The following is a 24,489-nucleotide window of genomic DNA, read 5'->3' on the forward strand; positions in this document are numbered from 1 at the left end:
TTACCCAGGGATCAGGCAGATCTCACAGCCTTTCAGTCTATTTTCAATCAAGACTATTGCTGGTCTACCTAAATCAAAACATAAATCTCTCTTGCAGTTATATATTGTTCCCCTCCCAGTGAGCTCGGGTCTTCCTCTGAGGGTTTGAGACCCAGCATGGGCAAGAGGGGATGGTTCAACTGCTCTTTGCCTGTGCACCTGCTCCTCTTGCCCTGCCACCCCAAGCTTTAGGCTTTTTCCCAGGACAGTGGCAGGAACAGGGAGATTAGAGAAAAAGGGGCCAAGGTGGAAGTGACCAGGGCTGTCATATTTAGATTACTGGTGACTTCCCTTATGACAGACATTGAAGAGCTGGCTCTCTCTTGTGGGGCACATTTGCAGATTCTTCAAAAACAGAGCACTCTTTGGGCAGCTTTGCACTGTGCCTTTCTCTGATGTGGATCATCTCTCTGACTCAACTCTGACGCTTGTCCCTCACCTCCTCAGCTCCACTCATCAACACACCCATAGCCACTCTCCACCTGGGACTCCTCACTCCAGTTGGCAGCCCACATGGGGAGGCTCAGGTCTTCAACGGCAGCCACGTGACCTGAGGGAACTCACACATCTTTAGTCTTCCAGGGCAGGCTGCTTTCCTGTCTTGCTTTCATAGCACGGGCAGTTCCAGCCGGCTTCCTGTCTTTTGGATTCTCCAGACAGGAGGCAGTCACTCAGTCTCAAACTCGTAGAAATCCATTTCAGCACCTTCCAAGAACTCTCACCATGCTCCAAATCTGCAGCTATCCCAGGGTGGCCCTAAGAGTTTCTACAGCTAAGTACGCTTCTAGCCAATGAGCGAGACACTGGTTTCCCTTCTTGCAACTTCCAATTTTCTCTTCTTTCAAGTTCTCATCTCTATGAACCATTTCCTTGGACTCTTCTCTCACTTGTTTGGAAGGGGAGAATGAGGACAAAGACAAATCATTCTCCACTCTTACAAAGTCCTCAGGTGAACCCTTTTGGCACTCCTAGTGCCTCCTACACAGATCGGAGGGAAGTGATAGAAAGCTCTCTGCCATCTTTGCGCAGGTCTTGCATGGCTGAGTCTAGCATCTCTTCTTAGACAGTGTGGGTACAGATTCCCTATAATCCTCATCTTTGAGGCTTTAACTGAAATTCAGAAGCAGTATATGTCCCATTTAATAGCCTTTTTGGGGGGAAAAGAGACTTGACAGCTCATTCCAAGCTTGAAGAATCATTTTCTCTGTGTCTTGTTTGATCTTAGCAATCAGGTGTCCAGAAGTCCTTGAGGATATTCATAATTCTTCTTAAGAGAATGGGGAAGAAACAGAAGCCAGAAATGGAGACTTAATAATAAAAATTATTTTCCATCTTTGTTATTTGTAAGTAACCAACTTGAAATTATTTCTCAGTAAATTACAGAGACTGGGGAAAAGGTAGACACGTTGCTTTTCTCCTTTGGTACTTTTTGCCTAGGCAGAGCCCCCAAGAAAAACTAAATTTGGATAAAGAGTAACAAAGACCATGGAGATAATGCTCGAGTGCATTCTTTTCTTCCCAAGTTAAAAATTTGGTGGAGGGTGGGGTGGGGAAGGGGATGGGAAACACAGTGAGTAAGGGATCCACTCTTCATTTAAATGGCAAGTATTTATCGAGCACTTGTATATGTCAGGCATAGTCCTAGGCTCTGTATCCTACTGACCGAACTACGATTTGAATATTTTCTTGGATTTGTCATTAAAACAGCAGTATCCTTCATTTTCACAGATGGCAAAATTTCACAGTGTCTCCAGTATGGAACTTTCCTACATTTCCTAGCAATGAATGGAAATCAGGATTCAAGTCATGGTACCCAGTAAGATCTGTGAATATGTTTGCTTAATTAGTATTCCTAGTCTCGACATGCAGCTTATTAAGATTTTGAGCAGAGCTTTAATGTAGCCGTGAAGCTAGGAGGAACTTCGAGGTGTTTCTACTTCACAAGCAGCCAAGCACCTCCTCTCTGACTTCGGATGCAGCTTCATTAGCCATCTGAACATCAGGTTCAGTTTGCTCAGCCAGAGCCTTAGTCAGCCCAGAAGTTTGGCTGGGAATACTTCTCACAAAGCTGAGAATGGAAAAAGGGCTTCTGGCTCAAGAAAATTTATGCTCTCTGAAAAAATTGCACATTCTCATGAAGTCCTCTTGGGACTTTTTTTAGATATTAGATTCGTTTCCTCCTTATATGCAGGAATGCAAAGGGATGGAGGAAGAACTGGCTGAGACAGGCTAGGGATGAATTTCAGGATGCAGAGACACAAGAAAATCGCCACTGCTTCCCATTGCTAAGTTCTTATTTCATAAAACCACTTAATAAATGGGTGTAAGGTAAACAAAACTCATAAATACCTATTTTATTTGTGCCTGCGCCTCCCACTGTGATCAGATGTAACTAGATAGTAAATCCAACTAACAGGTCAAAAAAAAAAAAACCATAGAAAATGTTGAAGAGAAACACTCATCATTTTGTTTTTTTCTCGATGCATCACATTTACTGTTGCTCTTCAGCCAACAACCCCTGAAGGCAGCTTTCTTTGAAGCTTGTCAGTACTGTCCTTTGACTGAGTGGGCATTAGTTCAACTTCAAAATTATAGTTAAGTTGCTAAGGATCCAGGAATTGGATGAAATCAATCAGCAATTATTCACTGGGCATGACTATATGATAAACAAATAATAAGTATTAGCTCATAACATTTATTAATCTATGGGATATAATGATCATGTATAACAATTACTATTTTATTATTCTTAGGAAAAAGTATAAGACAGGATTTCTACTCTATTTCAAGAAATATCATTCTTTAACTTGCTAATTCTTATAGGAGAAGGCAAATCAACTCTCGAGGAATAGATATTAGGGTTAAGTAATTATGACGGAAAGTCCCTTTTTAGGGGCAAAGTATGTGAATGCATCCTGTTGGGTTAATCCTTTCTAAGATGGATACCAGCTTTCCAGGTGAACTTTGGATCCAAACATTGCAAAGCCTTGCATCTCATTCTAATTCTAGGATTCTCGGTCCTTGGTGAGGAGGGCCAGAATTATTGACCCAAGTTTGCAGCACCTGAGTTCGGAACAGAATCTGGTTTCCTCATGTCTGCATGTGAGGTTTATCTTTACATGAAAGCAAAGAACATTACATAATCCTCATTAATGCAGATGACAGTTCTGACTCCAGCAGCCTGTGCATCGTTGCAAAAACAGTTGGTTTAATCTCGAAGGAAGACACTAAGTAAAACGCATTTCTTTAATCAAGGAAGTCAGGTTCCATCTGATGCATGCTGTCTAAGGGACAAAGCATTTCAGGCAGCTAAGTAATTGGCACGTAATAGGGGCATACCGGGGGTGCAATTTATTTATTATCTTTGGCTAGGGTATGAATTGAAATCTCAGTAGGAGCACAGGCCATTAGGGTTAAAGCTAAGGAGGAAAACAGAAGTTGGCCGCCAGAATGCACTCCCAGCCAAGAAAACATGCCAAATGAGGCTTAAAATGAAGCTTTCCTGTACACATTTCACCAGTTCACACCGACAGGGGGAACAATTCTTTCTCTTCTTCTTCACCCCCTCTATCACGAGACTGTTATCTTTGGATGAAATATGCTATCATCACATTTATACAAACCGATTATGGTCGTGCCCACTGCAATGGATGACCCCTCAGTTGCAAGTAGGGTTGCAAGTAGAAGGGAGTCTGAATTCAGAATCCGAAGACCAGGGGTTTCATTTTGGCTCTGCTACTGACCAGTGGCTGGTCATCTCTCACTCACTCCCCAATCTAAAACTGACCTTCCACCAAAATGCTCTAAGCTAAGGCCTCTGCTGTCAAAGTTAACAAAGCTTTGTAGCTTTGCACTTATTCTCAGATACTCGTGACAACACGAACACTGCTGTTCTAAACCTTTCACAGCAATTCGCTTTCATAAATAATATTCTCTCCACTATCTCATTTAGTATCAGTGTTCTCCATGCCTTCTTTCATCTTTGGTCTTCCTCTTTTTTATTGATTTTTTTCCAGTCTTATTGAGATATAATTGATGCATACCATTGTACAGGTGTAAGGTGTACAACATAATGACTTGAGATACATATATACACATACTGTGAAATGACTACCTTCCATCACCTCACATAGTTACAAGACTTTTGCCTTGTGGTGAGAACTTTTAAGATCTACTCCCTTAACAGCTTTCAAATATACAATACAGTATTGTTAATTAAAGTCGTCATGCTCTACATTACATCTCCAGAATTTATTTCACATCGATTCAGTTAATCTTATCCAGGCTACAGATTCAACTACTCTCCATGCGTTGATGACACTCAGATTCATCTCCAGGATCATCACTCTCTTCAGATCTATTTTGCTTTTGGAAATATCCTCCTGAATGTCCTAGAGCTCTCAAAAATTAAAAAAAAAAATCTAAAACCAAATTCATTCAGTTTATTTCCCCTGAGCACTCTCCAAACTGTTTCTCCTCCTGTGTTCCCTCCACCCATCCAAAGTCTGGTACCCATCTATGACCCATTTTCAAGATTCGATTTCCCAAATAATTCTCAAATACATCTTTTCCCTACTGTTGCCCCTCCCTTGTGCAGGTCCCTTTCATCTCTTGAACAGACTATGTTGCGAATACCTATAAATCCATCTCCCTTCCGAGGTATCTTCTACATGGATGCCAGCGTGGTCTTTCTAAATAACAAATCTGACCATCTCTCTACTCTACCTTAAAATCTTTACTAATTCCTATTCCCATTCCCCACAAAGTCCTAACTTGTGGGAACCGACCAGCTGCCTCACTGGGCTCCGTTCTTGGGTCTCCTCCATTCGCACCTTGGGTTAGAGCCATTCTAAACCCTTTGTCTTCTCCATTTGCTACATGACATTTTGGTAAATTTGCACTAGGTTGTCCCTTTCTGGAATGTTCTCCCTTATTTTCTGTTTATTTAAATCCCATTTATCCTTGTAGGCTCAGTTCCCACATCATCTTCCCTGCCACATGATCACTGACCTTCCTCCTTCTCCCATCTACCTCGACTAGTTTAATTTCCTTTACAATGTCTTGTGCACACCTCTATTCTAACACATCGCCCCACATTGTAGTTGTCTTGTCATCTGAGTTTTTCTGAGGATAGGAATCACGTCTTGCCTGTCATTGTAATATAACCCTATCAAAGCAAGGTTTCAGTGACTCCTGGATCTGGCCTACACCATTTGCTTCCAATTCTCTAGCATTTACCTGGCTTCCCTGGTTTTTCAACTTACTGTCTCCCACCGAGATTCTCCCTCTCTGCTTAGCCTTCTTGGATCAACAACCCAATTGGATGGTCTGCCCAGATCTGATAGAGGTTGACCCAAGGCGGCAGCTGTGAATTCCTCTATTCAGTTCCATGCTGTAAGAGAGAGCAGTGTCACCTGGCCCCAGGTTCCTGGGTGGGCAGCTCAGACCCACCCCTGAGCACCCAGCTATCAAGTGTGGGAGACAAAGAAGAGAGCGGGAGAGGCTGGGAAAAGCGAACTGTTATCTCATTATCTCTTCTAATTTATTTAGAAAATAACCGTGTAGTAAGATGGCAGGACCTCTGTTGACAGGTGTATTGCACTGCTGAAAGGATAGAAGACCACTGAGTAAACTGGAATAGCTACTGGGAAAGAACAGCAAGGTATAAAAGGTATAGTTTAAGAAAAAAAAAAGTGAACAAAGCTGTCCACACCCTGCGCCCCTGCGTTGTCTATATTGATGCAACTGGAGGGGTGGGGATGTCTGATCACATCAAAGTGTCACCTGTTTTTCAGCTTTGCCAGACTGTGGCTGAGATACACACGACAGAAAGTATCTAATTAAAATGCCAGATTATTTACTGTCTAGTCTTAGCTTTGAAAGACAATGAATGCTGTGTATAGCACTGTGTAGACCATTTTGTTTAATGTGTCAAAAGACTTTAGATATCTAACCAGGAAATGTGATGGAGTAAGTTATAAGAATACACTCCCTGCATGCTTTCAGTCAACTCAAGGTTCAAAAGAAATAGACCAAAAAGCTAAAATGAAGTATGTAAATTCACAATCCTAGTGTGCATCATTGTTAAAAGCAAAATGGGAAATTCTCTAGATTTTGTCCCTTAACAACACTATAGAATTAAGCACAAGTCAGGTTTGTCATGAACTCAGAATTTATTAAAGGAACTCAGCATGAGCATTTATGTCTAGATTAGCATCCTTGTCTGGCTTACAGATTTGAAGGCTGTTTTAAAACATTTGAATACTTACCAGCTGCCTGCATCATAGAAAAATGGTGGGTGTGATTATTTTCACTACTAAATCAGAAGATCCTGAGATAATATATAAGTTCCCTTCAGACTCCAGTTTGAGACCTGTTAACAGGACTCACTTTTCTGTCCTCTAGGATTAAAAATCGCACTTGTTCCTTCCAACTGAGCCCACAGCTTCCATTCTATTTCGCAGTGTCTGGAGTGAGAGCTATGTGGATTTCAGTGTTAGCCCTGCCTGTTACCAGCAGGACCACTGTGGTAACTGTGCAAAGTGTGAACTGCTCAGCTCCGAGGGACGCAGTCTCCTGAGCTACGATATGAAGGCGCCCCCTGGAGTTGGGCAATGTGCTAGACTTGGCGTGCTTTGAGATGCTTTTCCTCTCCAAGCCTCCGTTCCTTCATGTGCAGAATAGGGGCATTAAATAGACGCATTTAGAGTACCTACGTAACTTGGTATTGTGACGATTAAGTGAGATAATGCATGAAAAAAATGTTCAGTCTAGGATATGGACACATACAAACTGCTCGCTAAGTGTTAACAGGTATAATGACGATGAAGCCTCACTTCTCAGCAGGCTGAGCCTCAGGCCTGGCCTTCTAAGACAAAACACCACTGCAGCCACCTCCACCTTAGTATTCACATACCTAGAGCACAGATATTTAAAGCAGCTCTGCTGGAATCTTCCTTTGTCATAAAGTCATGTTAATACCCTTAATAGCAACAGGGATTAGAAATTTATCAAACTTACTATTCTCTGGGGCAAGAAATCATCTGAGAGGTGAGCAGAAAAAGAAGAATAAATGTTAGTCTGTCTAGAGACCTAGAGTTGCATTATTTTGAAAGCCTAAGGTTAGGTTAGTTTTAATTCATACTTTTGTCAAATGAAATTTAAGTGTACACCACGAGAGCCGTGAGTTTCGGTTTTATTCAGGGGACGCAGTGAGGACAACAGGCCGGGAGACAGCCTCTCAGACAGCTCTGAGGAGCTTCCCTGCAGGGAGGGGAAGAGGCCAGTGTGTATGTGACTTTGGCAAAGGGGTACACGTACACACCATCGAGCGCACATCTCAGCAGAGGCTATTGCTGGTCACAAGGAACAGATATCTCAATTAATTTCTAAGGGGGGGAAGATGCAAGTATCCAGGTTCATAAAAATTTCTCCTGAAATATCTAACTAAGGCCGGTTTTGCCTGTTCTCCCAAAGCGCAGAGAGCCCTATCCTCTCTTGGTCCTTGAGCTCCTTCCAGGGTGCACTATAGGGCGGCAGCTACAGTGATCGATGGCTTAGTCCCTGCAGATCCTGATGGTGAGGGACATTCCTTATTTTACACTTCCTCGGGGTTTTTTACTGTTGATTATTCTTTTTGCCTAATGGATAAGATTTCCAGCACTAGTTTGATATGGATCTGGAGGAAACTCATCTAAAAACTCTGTAAAATTAAGAGATTGATTGCTTTTTCTAAGAATGCAGAAAGGTGAAAGCAATGACTTAGCTTGAGACAAATGAGGGAATGATTAAATTGGACTCCACACTGACACTGCTGAGAGCGCATCAGAATTCAAGTTACGTTCTTAGAAAAACACCCTCTTCGCTTCAGCTACTTAGTAGAATGGATTTGTTAGGTTCCATCTCTCTCTCCCCACAAAAAGCAGAATCATTTGATTGAAAAAATAAATTTGTACCCAGAGTTTTATGGCAGATGGAAGACTTTGTTAAAGAATTTGATATTTCATGATTCTTTACAATTATAAAATGATCTCTATTAAGAACAAAATTTCCTCTTTACTGTGAGAATACTAATAAAAGTGTTAGGTTTTCAGCTACTTATTATGATGCATCTGCCTCTTGCTTCCTGCTTTATCCTCATCTGCATCCCCCTTGTTTTATTTCTATCATTGACCACAGCAGGTAGGAGCTTACCTAAAGGAGTCCTAGTTTCAAGACTGAAAACCGGGAACATAATACAGATTCTCTGTATCCTTCATCAAACCCTAGAAATGATTAAAAAATAATATACATGTGCACATTCACAGATGTCATCTGTCCACACATACACTCACAGACACTCACACACACACACAGACACACACTCACACACACACACACACATTTTATGTATGTCTAAGTGATGTCTATTTCACACAGAGAAATTCTAAGAAGACCAGAAACTGAACAATGCCGCCTAGACTACAAGCAGAGGCTGAACTTAGGGGAAAACAATATTCCGAGTACACGACGGACTCATGTGAGATCCCACCTGAGAATCTGCCAAAATTTATAAGAGCCCCCCAAAGGAAAGCCAGAGCTGAGGTGGTGAGAGCTGGGAGACGGAGAATGCCAAGGTGCACAGCCAGGGAAATTAACTGGGCTCCACACTGAGGGCTCTCAGGTCTCCCAGCCCATTCCTCCCTCCAGCCTGGGCACTTTTAGACCAAGTATGAGCCTCTCTCTTCAGTTTCCTGTTTCTGCACACACACTGGCATTGACTGCTCCTCTCTGCCAAAAAGCACCCCTCATCAATTGCAATTCCAGACCCATTTCCTCAAAGCTGATACTTCCAAGTCTCTAACTGGTCAGAGTCATCACTGATCCGTACCTGTACCTTCTAGTCACACACTTTCTTCATCTTCCCCAAAAGTGTACCACTCCCAGGAGAAAATATGAAACTTGTTAGTCTGTAAACATTCCTGCGCTGTACATTCAAAGTCAGCAGTGCTATATATCTAAACATATGCAATACTTACAATAATACCATTACATTACAATGGCATTCACTAAGTACGTTGCATGAGATGTTTTATGTGCATATTATCATACACACACAATTTATACCTCAACAAAGGTACGTGTGTGTGACGTATATGTGCATATGCCCACATAACATACATCTGTCAGTCACCAGGCGAGGGAGGTGTTACTATCTCCAGCTCACAGATGAGGAAACCAGGGCACAGAGAAATTTACTGTCCCAAATTCTTACAGCTAATCCAAGTTTGCATGTTTAACTACATTGGTCATACCCTCAAAACCATTGCTTAGAATTTTTACAGTTTCATTTTGAAATCTATTGTTAGAATTTTATATTGCAATTTCTGCCAACATTAGCTTTCTTGATAAAAGTGTAACTGAGCAGGGCCCTATGGGTCCTTCTGAGACAGACCCCTCCCCATACCCGCTGCTGTAGCTCCTCTCTGAAATACCGAGGTAACAGTATTTGGTGCACATTTCCTGAGTTCTTTTACAGATGTGAAAATCCCCAACAAGAGGAAGAAATTAACCACCTGATGACCAGGAGCACGCAGCCCCCAGATCTACTGGTACCTAAGGATTCATAATGTTAGCTCCGGGGATATTGTCCTGCTATCTCACCATCAGCCAATCAGAGAACTGTCCATGAGCTGATCACGTACCCGGGGACGCCCCGCCCTCACTGTGCCTTTAAGAACGCTGTGCTTGAACACTGGAATTTGACACAACATTGTAAAATGATTATAAATCAATAAAAAATGTTAAAAAAAAAAAAAAAAAGAAAAAGAAAAGAAAGAACGCTGTGCTGACACCCAGTGGGGATTCGGGCTTTCTGAACATTAGCCTCCCCAGACTCCGTGTCTGGAGCCTTATGATATATGCTGCAATTTCCTTCACCACAACCCGGTGTCAGCAGATCGGCTTTGCTGTGCTTAGGCGAATGGACCCAAGACTGGTTTGGTAACAAAAGGACAGATGTGATTCATACCAATTTTTCCCATTTCTTCCTACTTTCAACAAAGAACTGATGCCTGGAAAGACAGAAAACATTTTGTGACCAAAACGGAAGGCTAAAATAATTGCAAGGGAGGCTGGTCAGAAAAATTTTGACTCAGTTAACCAACACAAGAGGTTGCCAGCCTCCAGACTGCCTGCTAGATGAGATAATTAAAAGCCTTTCGAGGTTCTAACCCAAGATGAAGATGTAGGAGGCTCCTGAGCTCACCTCCTCGCACGAACACACCAAATCTACAGCCACATATGATGCAATTTCCTCTGAATAAATCCAGAACACACACTCACATCAAACAAGAAAACACTCACATCAAAATGCGTAGGAAGGGCTGAGACACACTGACAATAAACCCCACCTCTGGCTCGCTGTCACATAACTGGGAGGGAATCATACTCCCAGTTTTTCTCTGGGCAGTAAAGTGGAACCAACATCCAGCACCCCAGCTGTAAGACTTACACCTGATGGATGGGCTGCCGAAACACCTGGCTCTGAAAGCCAATGGGACGTACATTGTGAACGAAAAATACCGCAAACCTTATCGGTAAACGAAGAATGCTGAAGCCGTCAAGATTGCTACTGCCGCTGCCCTCCCCTCCCAGTGGAGACAAGCCTGCAGCCTGGCCTCTGCAGCCTGAGGGGACTCAGACTGTGAAAGGACAGGACACTATATAAAAACATAACTTTTCTCCTTTCAAAAGCTCTACCTCCTAGCATCTTTTAGTAATTCATATAAAATCTATGTAAATTTTTTGTTTCTTTGGGGGAGGGGGAAGAAATTGGAGGTGAGTTTTTTTTACAACTTTGTAAGAAAGTTCCTTACCGTGAATAACTGAAATGCTTCCTTTTTCTATTAATGTGAGTTGCGTAACTAACTCTACTATCATAAATACCTTTGTTTTGGCTACTTAGAAACTCAGACACTAAGCTCAAACTTTGCAACAATTTAGGCTTTTTTGCTCTATTTTTGTTATTTTCTTTGAGGCCTTGACTCATTTTATTTTTATTGTCATAATTTCTGAATTTTTATTTTACTTTATCAACATGTATCATTCTCTGGCATCACTCTTTGAATTCAACAGCAAGCCATATTGATTCAATATAAAACTGTGTCTTGAATCCATCCATTTTCATGTCTATTGCCATTAAAATTACATCTTCTATTTCCAAGATAATTTCAGGAGACACAAAATGTTCTGAGTGTTTACTCTGACCAACAGCTCCACCTTCCCCTATCAAAACTTCCCCCCAACAACATACACATGCCCACATACACGTGCACACCTCTATAGATATGCTAATCAACAACTAGAAAATATTTTTCAAGTGTAAAACAGATTACATCACTCTGCTTTTGAAACATACCAGTGGCTTCTCTTTGTACTTAGAATAAGGTTACAACTTCTTGCATGATCTAGCATTCGCCTACTTATCTAACCTCCTTTGTACCACCTTCACCCATCTCACTACCCTTCAGCCATACTGCCTTCTCTGATTCTTCGATATGGCCAGGTTTGCTCCACCCTGGGCAGTTTGTACTTCCTGTTGCTCTACATTCCTCTGCTCGAGGTCCTTGCAACTCAACGAGACCACTAACATCATTAGGGAATCTGTTAAAATGCACAGTCTCAGGTCCTTAGCCACAGGAATTGAATCAGGATCTGCACCTTAGCAAGATCCCCCCAAGATGTGTGTGCACATTAAAGTTTGAGAGGCCCTATTTTAGGTTATTCTCTCCAAGAGCTGAAACCAGCTTTCTTTGTTCTTGTTTTCTCCTCTGAACCTCTCTGCTGCTTCTTTGGGCCAGAACGCATTGCATGATCATGTAAAGCCAATCCTTAAAAAACTTCTGCATCCTCTCTGAAGAACCTCCTTGCATTAAAGATAGAATTGTACCATTTTACATTTCAGTGTTTTTTCACCTATACATAGACTCAGAGATTCCATGACAGTGTAATATGCATTCCAATAGCTGGTTACAACACATTGTATTAGGATGTTTAGTTTATAGGAAGGATTTTTATATAAATTACATCTTACTCCACATAAAAATGAATGATGCTAACCAGTATCTATGTAGCCATCTACTAAACTATAAGTTCCACAAGGCCAGAGCTAAAATTTTTATCTTATATATCTGACCACCCTCCAAAATAATCTACTACACGGACTCACCTAATTCAGGTCATGTAATTTTTGAAATTCAAAAGCAATTTAAAAAGCTATTACTGCACAGAACAGGTGAAACATGGCTTAAGCATCTGAAGCTCTTAGAAGCAGCACACTTTCAAAAAAAGTGGTAGTAATTCATTGCAAGGGTCACCAAAGGGGGATAAAGAGTTAAAAAAGGAAAGTTAACAAGGCAGACACAGCTGGCAAAAGGATGACCCTAGAACCAGTAACTTGGCAATGAGTCCTCGTACCTCAAAAGCCAAATCCATCCCATGATTTCCCAATCTACACAAAGGAAGAATTAGATAAAGCCAAAAAAACTGGAGCTTCAATAAAAGAGCTAGGGGGCCATGGGTGGCTAGTTAATGAACATGGAAAATACTTCTTTCCCCAGATGCAGCTCGTGCAGCCATTAGGGAGGCTCACCAAGGAACTCACTACGGGAGGAAAGCCCTATGTAATTGGTTACCTGAGGCCATGGTAACTTCTGTCATGAAAAGTATAATGAGTCAGATAGTTAAGACATGGCCCCTGTGCACAATGAACAACCCCAACACCGTACCCTCCGGAGGCCCCCCGGTAAGGCCCATTGAGACCAGAAGGACATATCCTATAGAAGTCTGGCAGATTGATTTCACAGTCATGATGAGTACAGGGCAACTTCAGCTATCGCTTGGTGCTAGTAGACACATTTTCTGGGTAGACAGAAGCACTCCCTGCTAGAATCGAAATGGAAGCTGAAGTGGCTGGGGCATTACTAAGAGATAATCCCCAGGTTTGGGTTCCCAGGATCCCAATAAAGTGATAATGGTCTGGCATTTGTGTCTCAAGTTAGGAAGGGGATAAGGAGTGCCCTAGGCATAGAATGGACCTTGCTCGCACTCAGCCTGGAGACTCCAATCAGCAAGGAAAGTAGAGAGACCCAATCAGACCTTGAAACTCAAGCTGTGTCAGGAAACTCAAGAAAATTGGATTAAGCTGCTTCCAATTGCCCTGCTCAGCATGGCGTTAGCCCCAATGGATAGGTTAAAGTGAAGGGTATTTGTATGTATGAATGTAGACCCATTCCCCAAATCAAAGAGTTACCTTAACTCCCTTGAAATGGAACAACTCAAGTCTGCCCTCCAGGTGGAATAAATCATGAACGCTTTCACAGAATAGGTGACCAGGTGCTGCCCGCCAACATTCATCTGGCCCTCCCCCACTTCTGGCTGGTAAACTGGGTACATCTAAAACCCTGGAAAACCAGCCGCCCACAAGACTAGTTCACTCCTACATGGGATGGACCCCACTCTGTAATCCCAAACACTCATCTGCCCTGAAGCTGCAGATGTTCTATCCATGGGGGCGTCACACTGGAGGGAAGAAGCCCCAAGCCTCAAACTCCAGAGAGACAACCTGAGTGACGGCCCCTTTTGACTACTTGTATGACCCCCTCTCTGACCTGAAGCCGCTCTCCAAAAAACACCCAAAGCAGGGCCAGCAGTGAGCCTAGACATCAGGGCACAATTTTGCCCACAGGCCAAAGACCAAGACACCTTCATTTTTAGGAAAAATTTGACAGGTGATCATTATTCTCTTGCCAATATTTGGGCCAGGCATCCTAAATTGTCTCATGTCCTTTGTCTCCAAAAGGTTAGACAATGATGGTTACTCAGGGATACAAACAGCTAGGGCTGAGGCCTGCTGACAACCAAACACAACTAAAGGCAGCTGGGAGAAGTTCTGCTCCCCAGCTCGGGGTTACGAAGACGCCCGGCATCAGCAGGAAGTAGTTCCAGAAGACAGACCGGCACTCCTCAGTGCCCCGCAAGAATGAGGAGCAGAACAAGAGGCACAGGAGGCATCTGTCACCAACAAAGCCCATTTACAATTTCTGGGAAATAAAAACAGAATCTGCATAATAAAAAACCAAGTCCTACCTTTTCTGCTTGCTCAGAGGAGGTCGCACGGGGAGGCCTCGTCCTCAGTACTTCAGACCTGCGTTTCTCGGAAACAGCTGTCCCGACAGCTCAGCTCAGAGACTGCTTCTAGAAGCACAGCCTGCCGAACTCAACCCAAGATGGCGGCGGCGGCTGGCCGTGTGCAGAGATGCTGCCCAGGGAGCCCACAGCAACAAGCCTGCGCAGCCTCGCGAGAGCCCCGCCCCTCCCCGCTGGGAGATCCCTATAAAGCCGCCCCACCCACAGCCTTCTCGCGAGACCTTGGGCTCTAGAGCGAGAGCTCACACCTCTCCACTCTCTCATCAAAGGATAAGGCTTTCCTTTGCTTCTAAATTGAACTCAGTCTCGTTCTATTGGTGTGAGTGACACCAGGCAGGACCCTTATTGGGGATGGACTCAGTAACAGTATATCCAAAAAATATTATCTTTTAAACATGTAATAGCATAAAAGCTATTGAGTTACTTTACATGATTTTTTTTGTCATTCAAATCTTTGAAGTTCACAAGGCATATTATACTTACAGTGCATCTCAAATCAAACTAGTCACATTTCAAAATGCTCAGTGGCTACAACGTAGCTAGTGGTTACAGTACTGGGCAGCACAGGTCTAGAATATAATTTTTTTAATCTGATGTAAGTGTCAAATCTCAATTGCCCCTTTTTAAAGAAGGAAGCTATTAACACAGAAGTGGCAGAAAGAGCACTGAATCATGAGTCAAAATATTTTGTTTCAATGCCAGCTCTAAGACAGTGTATTTATACAACGGAATACTACTCTGCCATAAAAAAAGAATAAAATAATGTCATTTGCAGCAACATGGATGGACCTGGAGATCATCATTCTAAGTGAAGTAAACCAGAAAGAGAAAGAATACCATATATCACTTACATGGGGAACTTTATGAAAAAGAAGCAAATGAACTTATTTACAAAACAGAAACAGACTCACAGACATAGAAAACAAACTTATGGTTATCATGGTGGGAAACGGGCTAGGAAGGGATAAGTTGGGAGTTCGAGATTTTCAGATACAAATTGATACATATATAAAATATATAAACAACAAGTTCATACTGTATAGCACAGGGAACTATATTTAATATATTATAGTAACCTATGGTGAAAAAGAATATGAAAATGAATATATGTATGTTCCTAAAAAAAAGAGGCACTGGGGAATCATGGTCTAGGTCTATACACTGCAGATTGTTCCAAAGTATTAATTTAATCTTTTGAGTGACACGATTATGTTTGTATATAATTCTGCCTGCACAGAGTTCCCTGGAGCCTTTCATACAGAGTTATTTTGATTTGGTCCCCATAAAAAGTACTTTGAGAGTTGTCAAAAAAAAAAGTATATAGTATTCTAAATCTTTGTGATGTATAGAGTTAACAATACAGCAAGTATTAGGTGTATGGTAATATTTATTATATTAATAACATGTTTTTAAATGATGAGAATAAATTAGAAGCTCACCAGGATAAAAAAAAAAATTTTTAAGCTTCTGGATCTTCTTATAGACCCTGATCCAGTCACAGTCATTTGCATAATGCCAAACATAGACAATATGGTTGGATATACACACAGCACATACCCACATGCTGCTTCCATTAAGACGAATGTACACCTGAAAGATAAGTCGTCAGATCACAGAGCCCAGGTTACACGACGGCCTTGGACTTGCGTTCTGCTTGGAGAGTCTTTGGCCTGTGTGGCGTGCACATGGACAATACTGCGAGGCACTGCAGCGTCCGCTGGTAACACAAGATCTTTGACGGAAGCCCCAGACTGCTCCATAACCTGATCTTCCTGGGCAGATTCAGGGATGATGGTGAGGCTGGCAGAGCTATTCATGGACTGCTTGTGCTGTAGGAAAGAGAGGAATCCTGGGGGAAAGAGAAGCAAAGGGAGGGTCATAAAGGAACAATGAAAAGTCACAGAAACATTTCCCTTTTGTATCGGCAGAGAGACCCTGATCCAAAGCCCAGTGGTTCCCTCAGATCTGCCCCCAAGCCATTCAGAAGGGGGAGGCTTTGGCAGAAGAGACTGGACTGTATGCAGAATAGCTCAAATGCTGCTCAACTCAACAAAATTGAGGTTTTTTTTTTTTTTGAAAGAGGACATGCTTCTGAGCTAGGAACTACAATTCCAAATGAAATTTTAAAGACTTCTTAGAAAAGGAGCGCCTCCGGTGTCGGCAGGCGGTCACTGAGCTCTAGGTATTGCTCCTCTCTGACCTCGGGCTGCACTGACGAGAACACTGCACCCTCTGGGTCACTGCCCTCTCCAAGTGAACATTTCCTTTCAGCCACTCTCCTTCATCAGGATGTTAACGGTCATCCCTGCCCAGAAGTGGGGAGGGTGTGAAAGAAAGTAGAAAAGGAGGAAATGAGGAGCTCCCTCTGAGGCAAGCATGTTGAACATCTCACTCAGCCCTCATATCCAATGCTATCCTTGTAGGAAGTGTTTTTGGAATGTGACTCCACCAAACGTTAGCCCTTTAAAATGCAAGGGTTGGCAACTTTCCCCCTGTTCCCTTTCCCATCCTTTCACTCTCCCCTCTATTAGGCATGGATTGGTTTTCATCACCCATCAGGGGCCCTGAAGACACTCACCAGAGGCAATAAAGAAGAAAATAGTTGAGTAGGCAATGAAGAAGTTCCAGGTGACTCTGTAACTATAGTGATACACAGATTCAGCTTGCCTTAGGTGGTGTTGATACAGTACCAGTGCAGAGAGCAGAAGGGCACCTGATGTCCAGATAAAATGTAAGAAAAATCTCTTCTAAGGAACTCTGGCTCTTCTGCTCAAGTCTTAGCCCAAGGTATGCCTGACTTCCAAACCCCGACCCTGCACAACTGCACCTTACCCAAAGGCCAATCCCACTTCAGTGGTAGATCCGACTCAGAAGCTGCATATCGAAGCCAAAGAACTAGGAAGGCTGAGTTAGTCAGAGACAACAGCCTGGACCCACAAACCAAGCATGCCTCCAAGTCTGTGTTAGGGAAGACAGGGAAGTTACCTGTGAAGAAACTGAGGGAGGCAGTCATGAAGAGGATATGTTTAGTTTGAGGAATCATATAGGTGAATTCCAAACCCAGGAGCAGGTTATGAAGCAAGGAAAGGCTGAAGACCAAAAGCATCATGTCCCTGACCACCTTCAGGCCACCTGTTGGAAAGCAGAAGTTATATTGAGAGAAGGACAGATATTTCTTCTGGGTTCATTGCCCCCCTGGGGCCCACAAATCCCTAGGTAAAAATGGGAATGAGGTGGGAGATTTGATGAAATAATTAAGGCTTAGAGATTTGAAGCTAAATGGGAGAGAGAACCAAAATGAAACTGTTCTCTCTCCTGATGTCTCTGTAAGCGTCTTTCTCTTCTCTTTTCTCAGAATTGATTTCTTGCTAGGTACTCCAGCTCAGTGGCAATATAACCTGTTTTCCCCACTGCCAGTCACCTTTCATTCATACCCTCACGTGCTAGACGTGCTGGCCACCCTGCTGCTACTGCCAAGGATTCTCAGAGGTCCAGCAACTAAGAATGTGAGACGCTAAACTTTTCTCCAAAAGATGCAAATGGTGAGCTTTGGCATCGACCTTGACCGTGGTGATTATGCAAGAGGGCTCCCTGCGACCAGAAGTTATTTGCACTAGCAAATAACGGTGAGATGAATGGAAGTCAAGGAAGGACGAACTCTTCCCCTCCGCCCACCTCTTTTCCATAGTATAGCTCTGACCTTCTGGCCAATCAGTAGTGCAACATATCCATGGGCTGTGGGGTAGGCTAGGCTTTTCTGGCCCCAACTTCAGTTCAACCCACTGTTCTAAGATGATTCCTGTCACCAAGAAGACCAAGGCCCACGAGGAGAATAACATGTTGGTGGCCTGGACATTTCTGATGTGCGCCATTGTGACTGGGGATTTCAAGCTGACCACCACAAATCTCTCACATGCCTCTTCTCTTTTGATGTGATTAATCACAGGAAGTCGGGCAAAATCTCGACTTTCAGTGATTGCGGAGGGGTTGGCAGTGAGAAGCTTAAGTAGCGCACAGAGAAGATCAGTCCCACTTTCCACCCCTCTACCTGGGCTGGCTGCTGTCGAGGCTGCCAACTGCCATGGAATCATCTACCGTTTGACCCTTGACCCTGAGACTTAGTGCAGTGGAAGCACCAAGGGGCCCAGAGATCTGCGAGAGCTATCAGATATACAGGGAGATATGACACCACATACAGAGAGAGCTATTAGATACAGGAATAACCAGGGGCCTTAAAAGAAGTTAGACACGCATGACTAAAGAAGTTAGAATTTTATGTTCCAGGATTAATGGACGTTAGATAAGGATCAGTGAAATGCAGAAGGAATTCAAGCTCACTGACATGAGAACTCAGCTAGCTATCATCACAAAAGAAAATGACCGCTTAAAATCTGGGATGTTTTGGAGAAGCTAAGTAAGTTTAACTATTTAAACTTAGAGTTTAACTAACTAGGCAGGCATCTAGGAAATAGACCAGTGCTTTGAAACCAAAAGAACTGGCCTGATACACTGGACCATTGCAGTCCAATATCATTTATAAGGCACAATTATTTCTTGTCAGAATTGCCTTTGTAACAGCAGAGAAAACATTTTCAGTTTCCTTGAATAAGCAACCATGCTGTGCACTAAGCTCAGAGTCAGAGGATTTGTACTAAAATTAAAAAAAAAAACACCACTTTTACTGGCCTAAGATGACAGTCACCTCCAAAAGCCTCCCTCTGCCTATGTCCTTGACCTCACTGCAGGCCGCTTTCCACGGGTCAGACTGGATTTCTTTCATGGCCTCAAACACACTATGCTGTCTGTCTTCCAGACATCTTTACACATCTTGTTATATTTTATTTATCTATTTAATTATTTAAAATGATGCTCAGTACATTTAATTTTATATCTATACTATGTCAGGGAGATTTTGTAATTAAGAAAATGGACTCAGAAGCCTGGCTTTAAATTCTGGCTCTACCATGTTTGTGATCGTAGAGGTAAAAACGCATCCTACTAGTTAACGATTTTGTAAAGGTTAAATGAGTTTAGAGACGTAAGGCGCTTAAAAGAGCTCCTGGCACATAAATAATACATAAGCAATTACCATAGTATTAACTTGGATTCCCTGGGAAAGAGATTCCGAGGCAGAGATCTGTATGTGGGGAGTAGATTGGGGAGTGCATCCAAGAAACACAGCTGCCAGTGTTTGAAGGAAGCAGGTTTGAGCAGAAATCGAACTGAGTTGTGGTTGCAACAGAAGAAACAATAGCCAGCCCTACCAGGAACCCAGATCCGGGGGCCAGAGTCATCCTGAATGGAGCAGGAGACCTCAGTCTGCCGTGAAATGCTGGCTTCCCTTCTGTCTCGAGGGCACCTGTACACTATCTGCCAGGACCCGCAAGCCTCAGTAGTCAATACTTCTGGTCGCTGTGGGAATGAGCTCCCACACTTCACCACTCCTATATCAGAGCCAGCTTGCTGTTGGGGCTGCCATCTGCTGAGGAATCATCTTTCAGGTTGACTCTTGACCCCTGGGGCCTAGTATAGTGGAAGGACCGGGAGGGTGACAAGCAGCACACCATGACAACTGATATGATTATGCCCTTATATAGTGATGATTTTATTTCTATGCAATATATCCTTAAGAGAGGGATTCCTGGGCTGAAAGATTTATGCCTCCTTTAAAATTTTAATAGACAATGGCATTAAAGATATAAAGATATTGCCAGATTAGAGAAACTGATAGGGTGAGATTAGTGAGATCCACGTCAAAGAAATCTTACGAACAGCTAGGGAGAACAGTAATCAATGATGCCATTAAGTAAGATGTAGAACATGGGAGCAACATGGTTTTGGTTAAGTTTAAGGTGCCTGCAGGGCATACAATAGACAGAATGTAGTTCTGGATCTTGATAACAGATTGGAGGTTATCAGCCTAGGGATGGCAGTTGAAGCAAAGAGGTACATATCACCATGTGGGGACATCACATGGAATGTGACAAGAGGTAGAGAAGGAAATTCTAGAGAACAGCACCATTTATGAGAAAGAGCAAAGAAGGAGTGAAAGGTCAGCGTAAGGTAGAGAAATAAAAATGTTGCTGAGGAATTTAAAAGAGGCTAAAACTATATGCAATAGCGAAGACATGGAAACAACCTAAATGTCCGTTGACAGAGGACTGGATAATGAAGCTGTGGTATATTTATACAATGGAATACTACTCGGCCATAAAAAAGAATAAAATAATGCTATTTGCAGCAACATGGATGGACCTAGAGATCGTCATTCTAAGTAAGGCAGAAAGAGAAAGAAAAATACCAGTAGGGTCCACAAAACAGATTACAACATAAATCAGGAATCATGTCAGTCTTAGGGTAGATAACTAACCACTAAAGGTCCAGAGATAATTTTAAAAACTAGAATTCATTTGGGACTGTGTACACCTCTACAAACATTTCCCACCTGAATGTATCTTGGAAAGTGGGAACTATAATATTGTAGCATTCACAATCATTAACATTGACTGGTAAATAACTGAACATAGTCCCATCTGGGGCAATTAAAACTTTTCCTAAACACCAGGAACTCTGGAGACCAAAAAGGAAAACGGAATAATTATTCACCTAAATCAGTGTCTATGTCACTTATCAGCTTGATTAGGTACCTCTGTGATCCAAACAGTAATTTCAAGAACAAGAAAATCTTCTGTGCCTCTGTCTCCCTGGGCTGGGATTTCATGGGCAAGTCTGGTATGGTTCTATCCTTCATCCAAGGCGGTTCTTCCTGAGAAGATGGTTTTAAGGATGCGCTTTACATGATCGTGAAATGCTTTCTGGCACAGAGAAGCAGAGAGAGGTTCAGAGGAGAGAACAAGAACAAAGAAAGATGGTTTCAGCTTTAGGAGAGAATAGCCTAAAATAGGGCCTCTCAGACTTCAATGTGCATACACATCATGTGGGGATTTTGCGAAGATGGGGATCCTGATTCAATTCCTGTAGCTTAGGACCTGAGATCATGGATTTTAACAAATCCCGAAATGATGTTAGTGACGCTGCACATTGAGTCACAAGGACACAGGGATATTTGGGAAGTGGGAAAGACAGCACAGAGAAACCTAGCTGGCTTGAGCAGAGGGAAGACAGGGCAGGGAGGGCACTGGAACAGAACAAGGACGTGGGCAGGATGGAAGGCATTTTACTGCGACAGAGAGCCCAGCAGGAATCAGGAGAAATGTGGGAGAGTTAGACACGTGAGGAGTGGTTAGTGAGTTTGCGATACTCAGGACAGTTTGAAGGCATGCATGAAAAGACATTAAAGGCAAAAAATAGTACATGCATCTTCCTGAACCTTCCTTTCACGTTTTTCTGTGTAGTCTCTGTGACTAGACTAGACCTGTACAAGAGATGAAGGCAAAGGAGGACTCAAGGGTATTTTAGCAACAGGCTAAGGGTAAATGGACAGTCCCTCATTTGCACTATCTCCATCCCTCAGGACAGGAGAAGGAGCGCAGATGCATATGTCACGTGTTCTGTAGAATTTGGAAACCTGCTCAGAGAACAGCTGTTCAGTGTTAGGAAGCTTCTTTGTTTTAAACTGATTTGGGAAATCCGGAAAAGGCTCCTGCAACCTTGGGAATGCAAGTGGCCAAAGGAATTGTGCCCTGTTCTAATACAGCTTTAATAGATTGCAAGTAAGAAGATACGAAGAGTTTCTTGAAGAGCCAGAGAGAAAAGTAGATCCTTTGCTGGCAGGTTGAGAAAATGCTAAACCAGATGTCTGAGCAGCGCCCTGCATAATCTCTGGGTAAACATAAGAATATATGGATGGCTCTGTGTGCAGCCCAACAGCAAAAGAAAAATGGTATGATTTTTCAGAGATAAAGCCTTGGTGGACCCCAGAACAGGCAATTCCAAGGTATGTGTCCCCTTTGCCCCTCCCTGGGAGAAGTGTGGGTGGAGACAGGAAGCACTGCATGGGAGCCTCCGGTGGAAACACACAGAACCCAGTGGTTTGCACAGCCCAAGCGGCAGCACTGGCAGTAGTGTATTAAGTCGTGCTCAGTGGCCTTGGTGAGAGAAGCAGGCTTGGCTCAGAGGATGACCAGAGATAGAGTTTTGAGATCACTGCCATTCTATCATCGTCCAGTTTTACTGAAGTGTTAGAAGAATAAGCTTCCCACCTGGAAGTCAGTTCACGATTCGATTATAACAGAACAACGCAAATTAAAGTTCAATTTCCTGAAAAAAAATTTATGGAAACAAATATATGTATGTATATGCTTGACTGGGACATTGTGCTGTACACCAGAAACAGATACATTGTAACTGGCTGTACTTCAATTTTTTTAAAAAACTGAAAAAAAAAGAAAGAAAATACAATTTCCTGAAACGTTCTGAGTCACACTAGAGCTACAATATGTTTGTCTGTTTTAAAGTGGGAGAGAGAGTCTATCACCAAATTAGTTTGGAAAATATTGTTTGTTATATACGGTCCAGGAGTATCTGAAATAGCCTTCAGTTAAGAAACCTGTTTAACTTTGTGTAACGCTGCATGTCTGAAATCAGTATCACCCTAAGATACTTATTTCACGTACACATATTAACACATTGCTGGAATTAATATTCTGAGGAACACCCTGGTAAACCTTAATGTGGAAATCGTAATTGATTTTAACAATAGATACCTTCTCTGTAGGAAATCCCGTGGGCAGGGTCAGCCCTAGGCAACTGTGTCATTAGCAAAAGTGCTTCCTCAGCCCACAGCCTCTTCCTCCTGCTCCTCTTCAACTAATTTGCTTTAGAAAAACTCTCCAATGTTCTTTAGCATTAGACTTATTTTTAATTCTGGAGTCAAATGTTTTATACTTTGCTGAAAGAATTTGAGACACTAGGGAGGGTGTGAACATTAATTTAGGGTTCCTAAAATCTATAGGTAGACAGATGATTACTTTCTCTGTTTCATCTGAGACCTGACTTTTTGGTGAGTCAAAGTCTGCATATCAATGGAAACACAGATCCAGTGCCAACGGGTAAAATAACCTAGGCTTCCTGTTTTCATGGGTAGAGGAACTGGGGATAAGCTGGGATCCTGCCTGTCTAATTTGACTCTGTCTTTTCATCTCCGCAGATTTCTCAGAGGAAAATGGGTTTAAGAAATCAATCCACAGTGACGGAGTTTCTTCTTTCAGGATTAACTGACCAACCAGAGCTTCAGCTGCCTCTCTTCTGCCTCTTCTTGGGGATTTATGTAGTCACCGTGGTGGGAAACCTGGGTATAATCTCAATAATTGGGCTGAGTTCTCAACTCCACACGCCCATGTACTATTTCCTCAGTAGTTTGTCTTTTTAGATTTCTGCTACTCCTCTGTCATTACACCCAAAATGCTGGCAGGGTTTTTATGCAGAGATCAAGTTATCTCCTACTCTGGATGCATGACTCAGCTGTTCTTTTTCTGTATTTGTGTCATTTCTGAGTGCTACATGCTGGCAGCAATGGCCTATGATCGCTATGTCGCCATCTGCAGCCCCCTGCTCTACAATGTCATCATGTCCCCCAAGGTGTGTTCCCTGCTGGTGGCTGCTGTCTTCTCGGTAGGTTTTACTGATGCTCTGATTCATGGAGGTTGTATATTAAGGTTGACTTTCTGTGAATCAAACATCATTCAGCATTATTTCTGTGACATCGTTCCTCTTATTAAACTCTCCTGTTCCAGCACTTACATCGATGAGCTTTTGATTTTTGTCATTGGAGGATTTAACATGGTGGCCACCAGCTTGCTAATCATCATTTCATACACTTTTATCCTCGCCAGCATCCTCCGCATCCACTCTAAAGAGGGCCGGTCCAAAGCCTTCAGCACCTGCAGCTCCCACTTGACAGCTGTCCTCATATTTTATGGGTCTCTCATGTCCATGTATCTCAAACCTGCTTCCAGCAGTTCACTCGCCCAGGAGAAGGTGTCCTCACCGTTTTACACCAACGTGATTCCCATGTTGAATCCCCTGATTTACAGTCTGAGGAACAAGGAAGTGAAAAATGCACTGATGAAACTCTTAAGAAGAAAAATATCTTCAAAATGAATATGTTATTTTTAAGATTTATTTTATGTATTCATAATCATATGTGTGTATGTTTGTATGCCCTGAGTCTTTAAAAATAATTAGAAGTGAGGTAAAATTATTTATGTATAATTCTGAATATATATATTTATTTGATATTACACATATTACATAAATAACAAATACTTTAAACTTAAAGTTTAACATCATTCCTGGGATCGA

General features: G+C 42.5%; 2 protein-coding genes across 2 annotated transcripts; one reads left to right on the top strand and one right to left on the bottom strand.

Moving 5' to 3' along the window:
- Window positions 1–15,836: 15,836 nt before the first annotated feature.
- On the bottom strand, window positions 15,837–18,098 carry LOC141575872 (transmembrane protein 225-like). Its single transcript, XM_074357116.1, has 4 exons — window positions 17,927–18,098; window positions 17,212–17,358; window positions 16,805–16,939; window positions 15,837–16,075 (listed from the first exon to the last, which is right to left on the bottom strand). The coding sequence occupies exons 1-4, from the start codon at window positions 18,096–18,098 to the stop codon at window positions 15,837–15,839; spliced, it is 693 nt and encodes a 230-aa protein (XP_074213217.1).
- Window positions 18,099–23,350: 5,252 nt separating this feature from the next.
- On the top strand, window positions 23,351–24,288 carry LOC123613367 (olfactory receptor 8D4-like). Its single transcript, XM_045508070.2, is given in 2 exon segments — window positions 23,351–23,546; window positions 23,549–24,288. Coding segments are annotated over 2 exon segments (936 nt in total).
- The last annotated feature ends 201 nt before the right edge of the window (window positions 24,289–24,489 follow it).

This window comes from Camelus bactrianus, chromosome 33 (genome assembly GCF_048773025.1).
Source record: "Camelus bactrianus isolate YW-2024 breed Bactrian camel chromosome 33, ASM4877302v1, whole genome shotgun sequence".
NCBI classification, from domain to species: domain Eukaryota; kingdom Metazoa; phylum Chordata; class Mammalia; order Artiodactyla; family Camelidae; genus Camelus; species Camelus bactrianus.

Bases quoted from the DNA above. Each gene is read 5' to 3' on its own strand.
- LOC141575872 (XM_074357116.1), bottom strand. From the start codon at position 18,098: ATGGCGCACATCAGAAATGTCCAGGCCACCAACATGTTATTCTCCTCG. The intron at 16,940-17,211 runs GTAACTTCCCTG...TCTGGACATCAG, and splicing joins CTCCCTCAGTTTCTTCACAG to GTGCCCTTCTGCTCTCTGCA. The intron at 16,076-16,804 runs GTGAGTGTCTTC...TCTTTCCCCCAG, and splicing joins TTTCTTCTTTATTGCCTCTG to GATTCCTCTCTTTCCTACAG.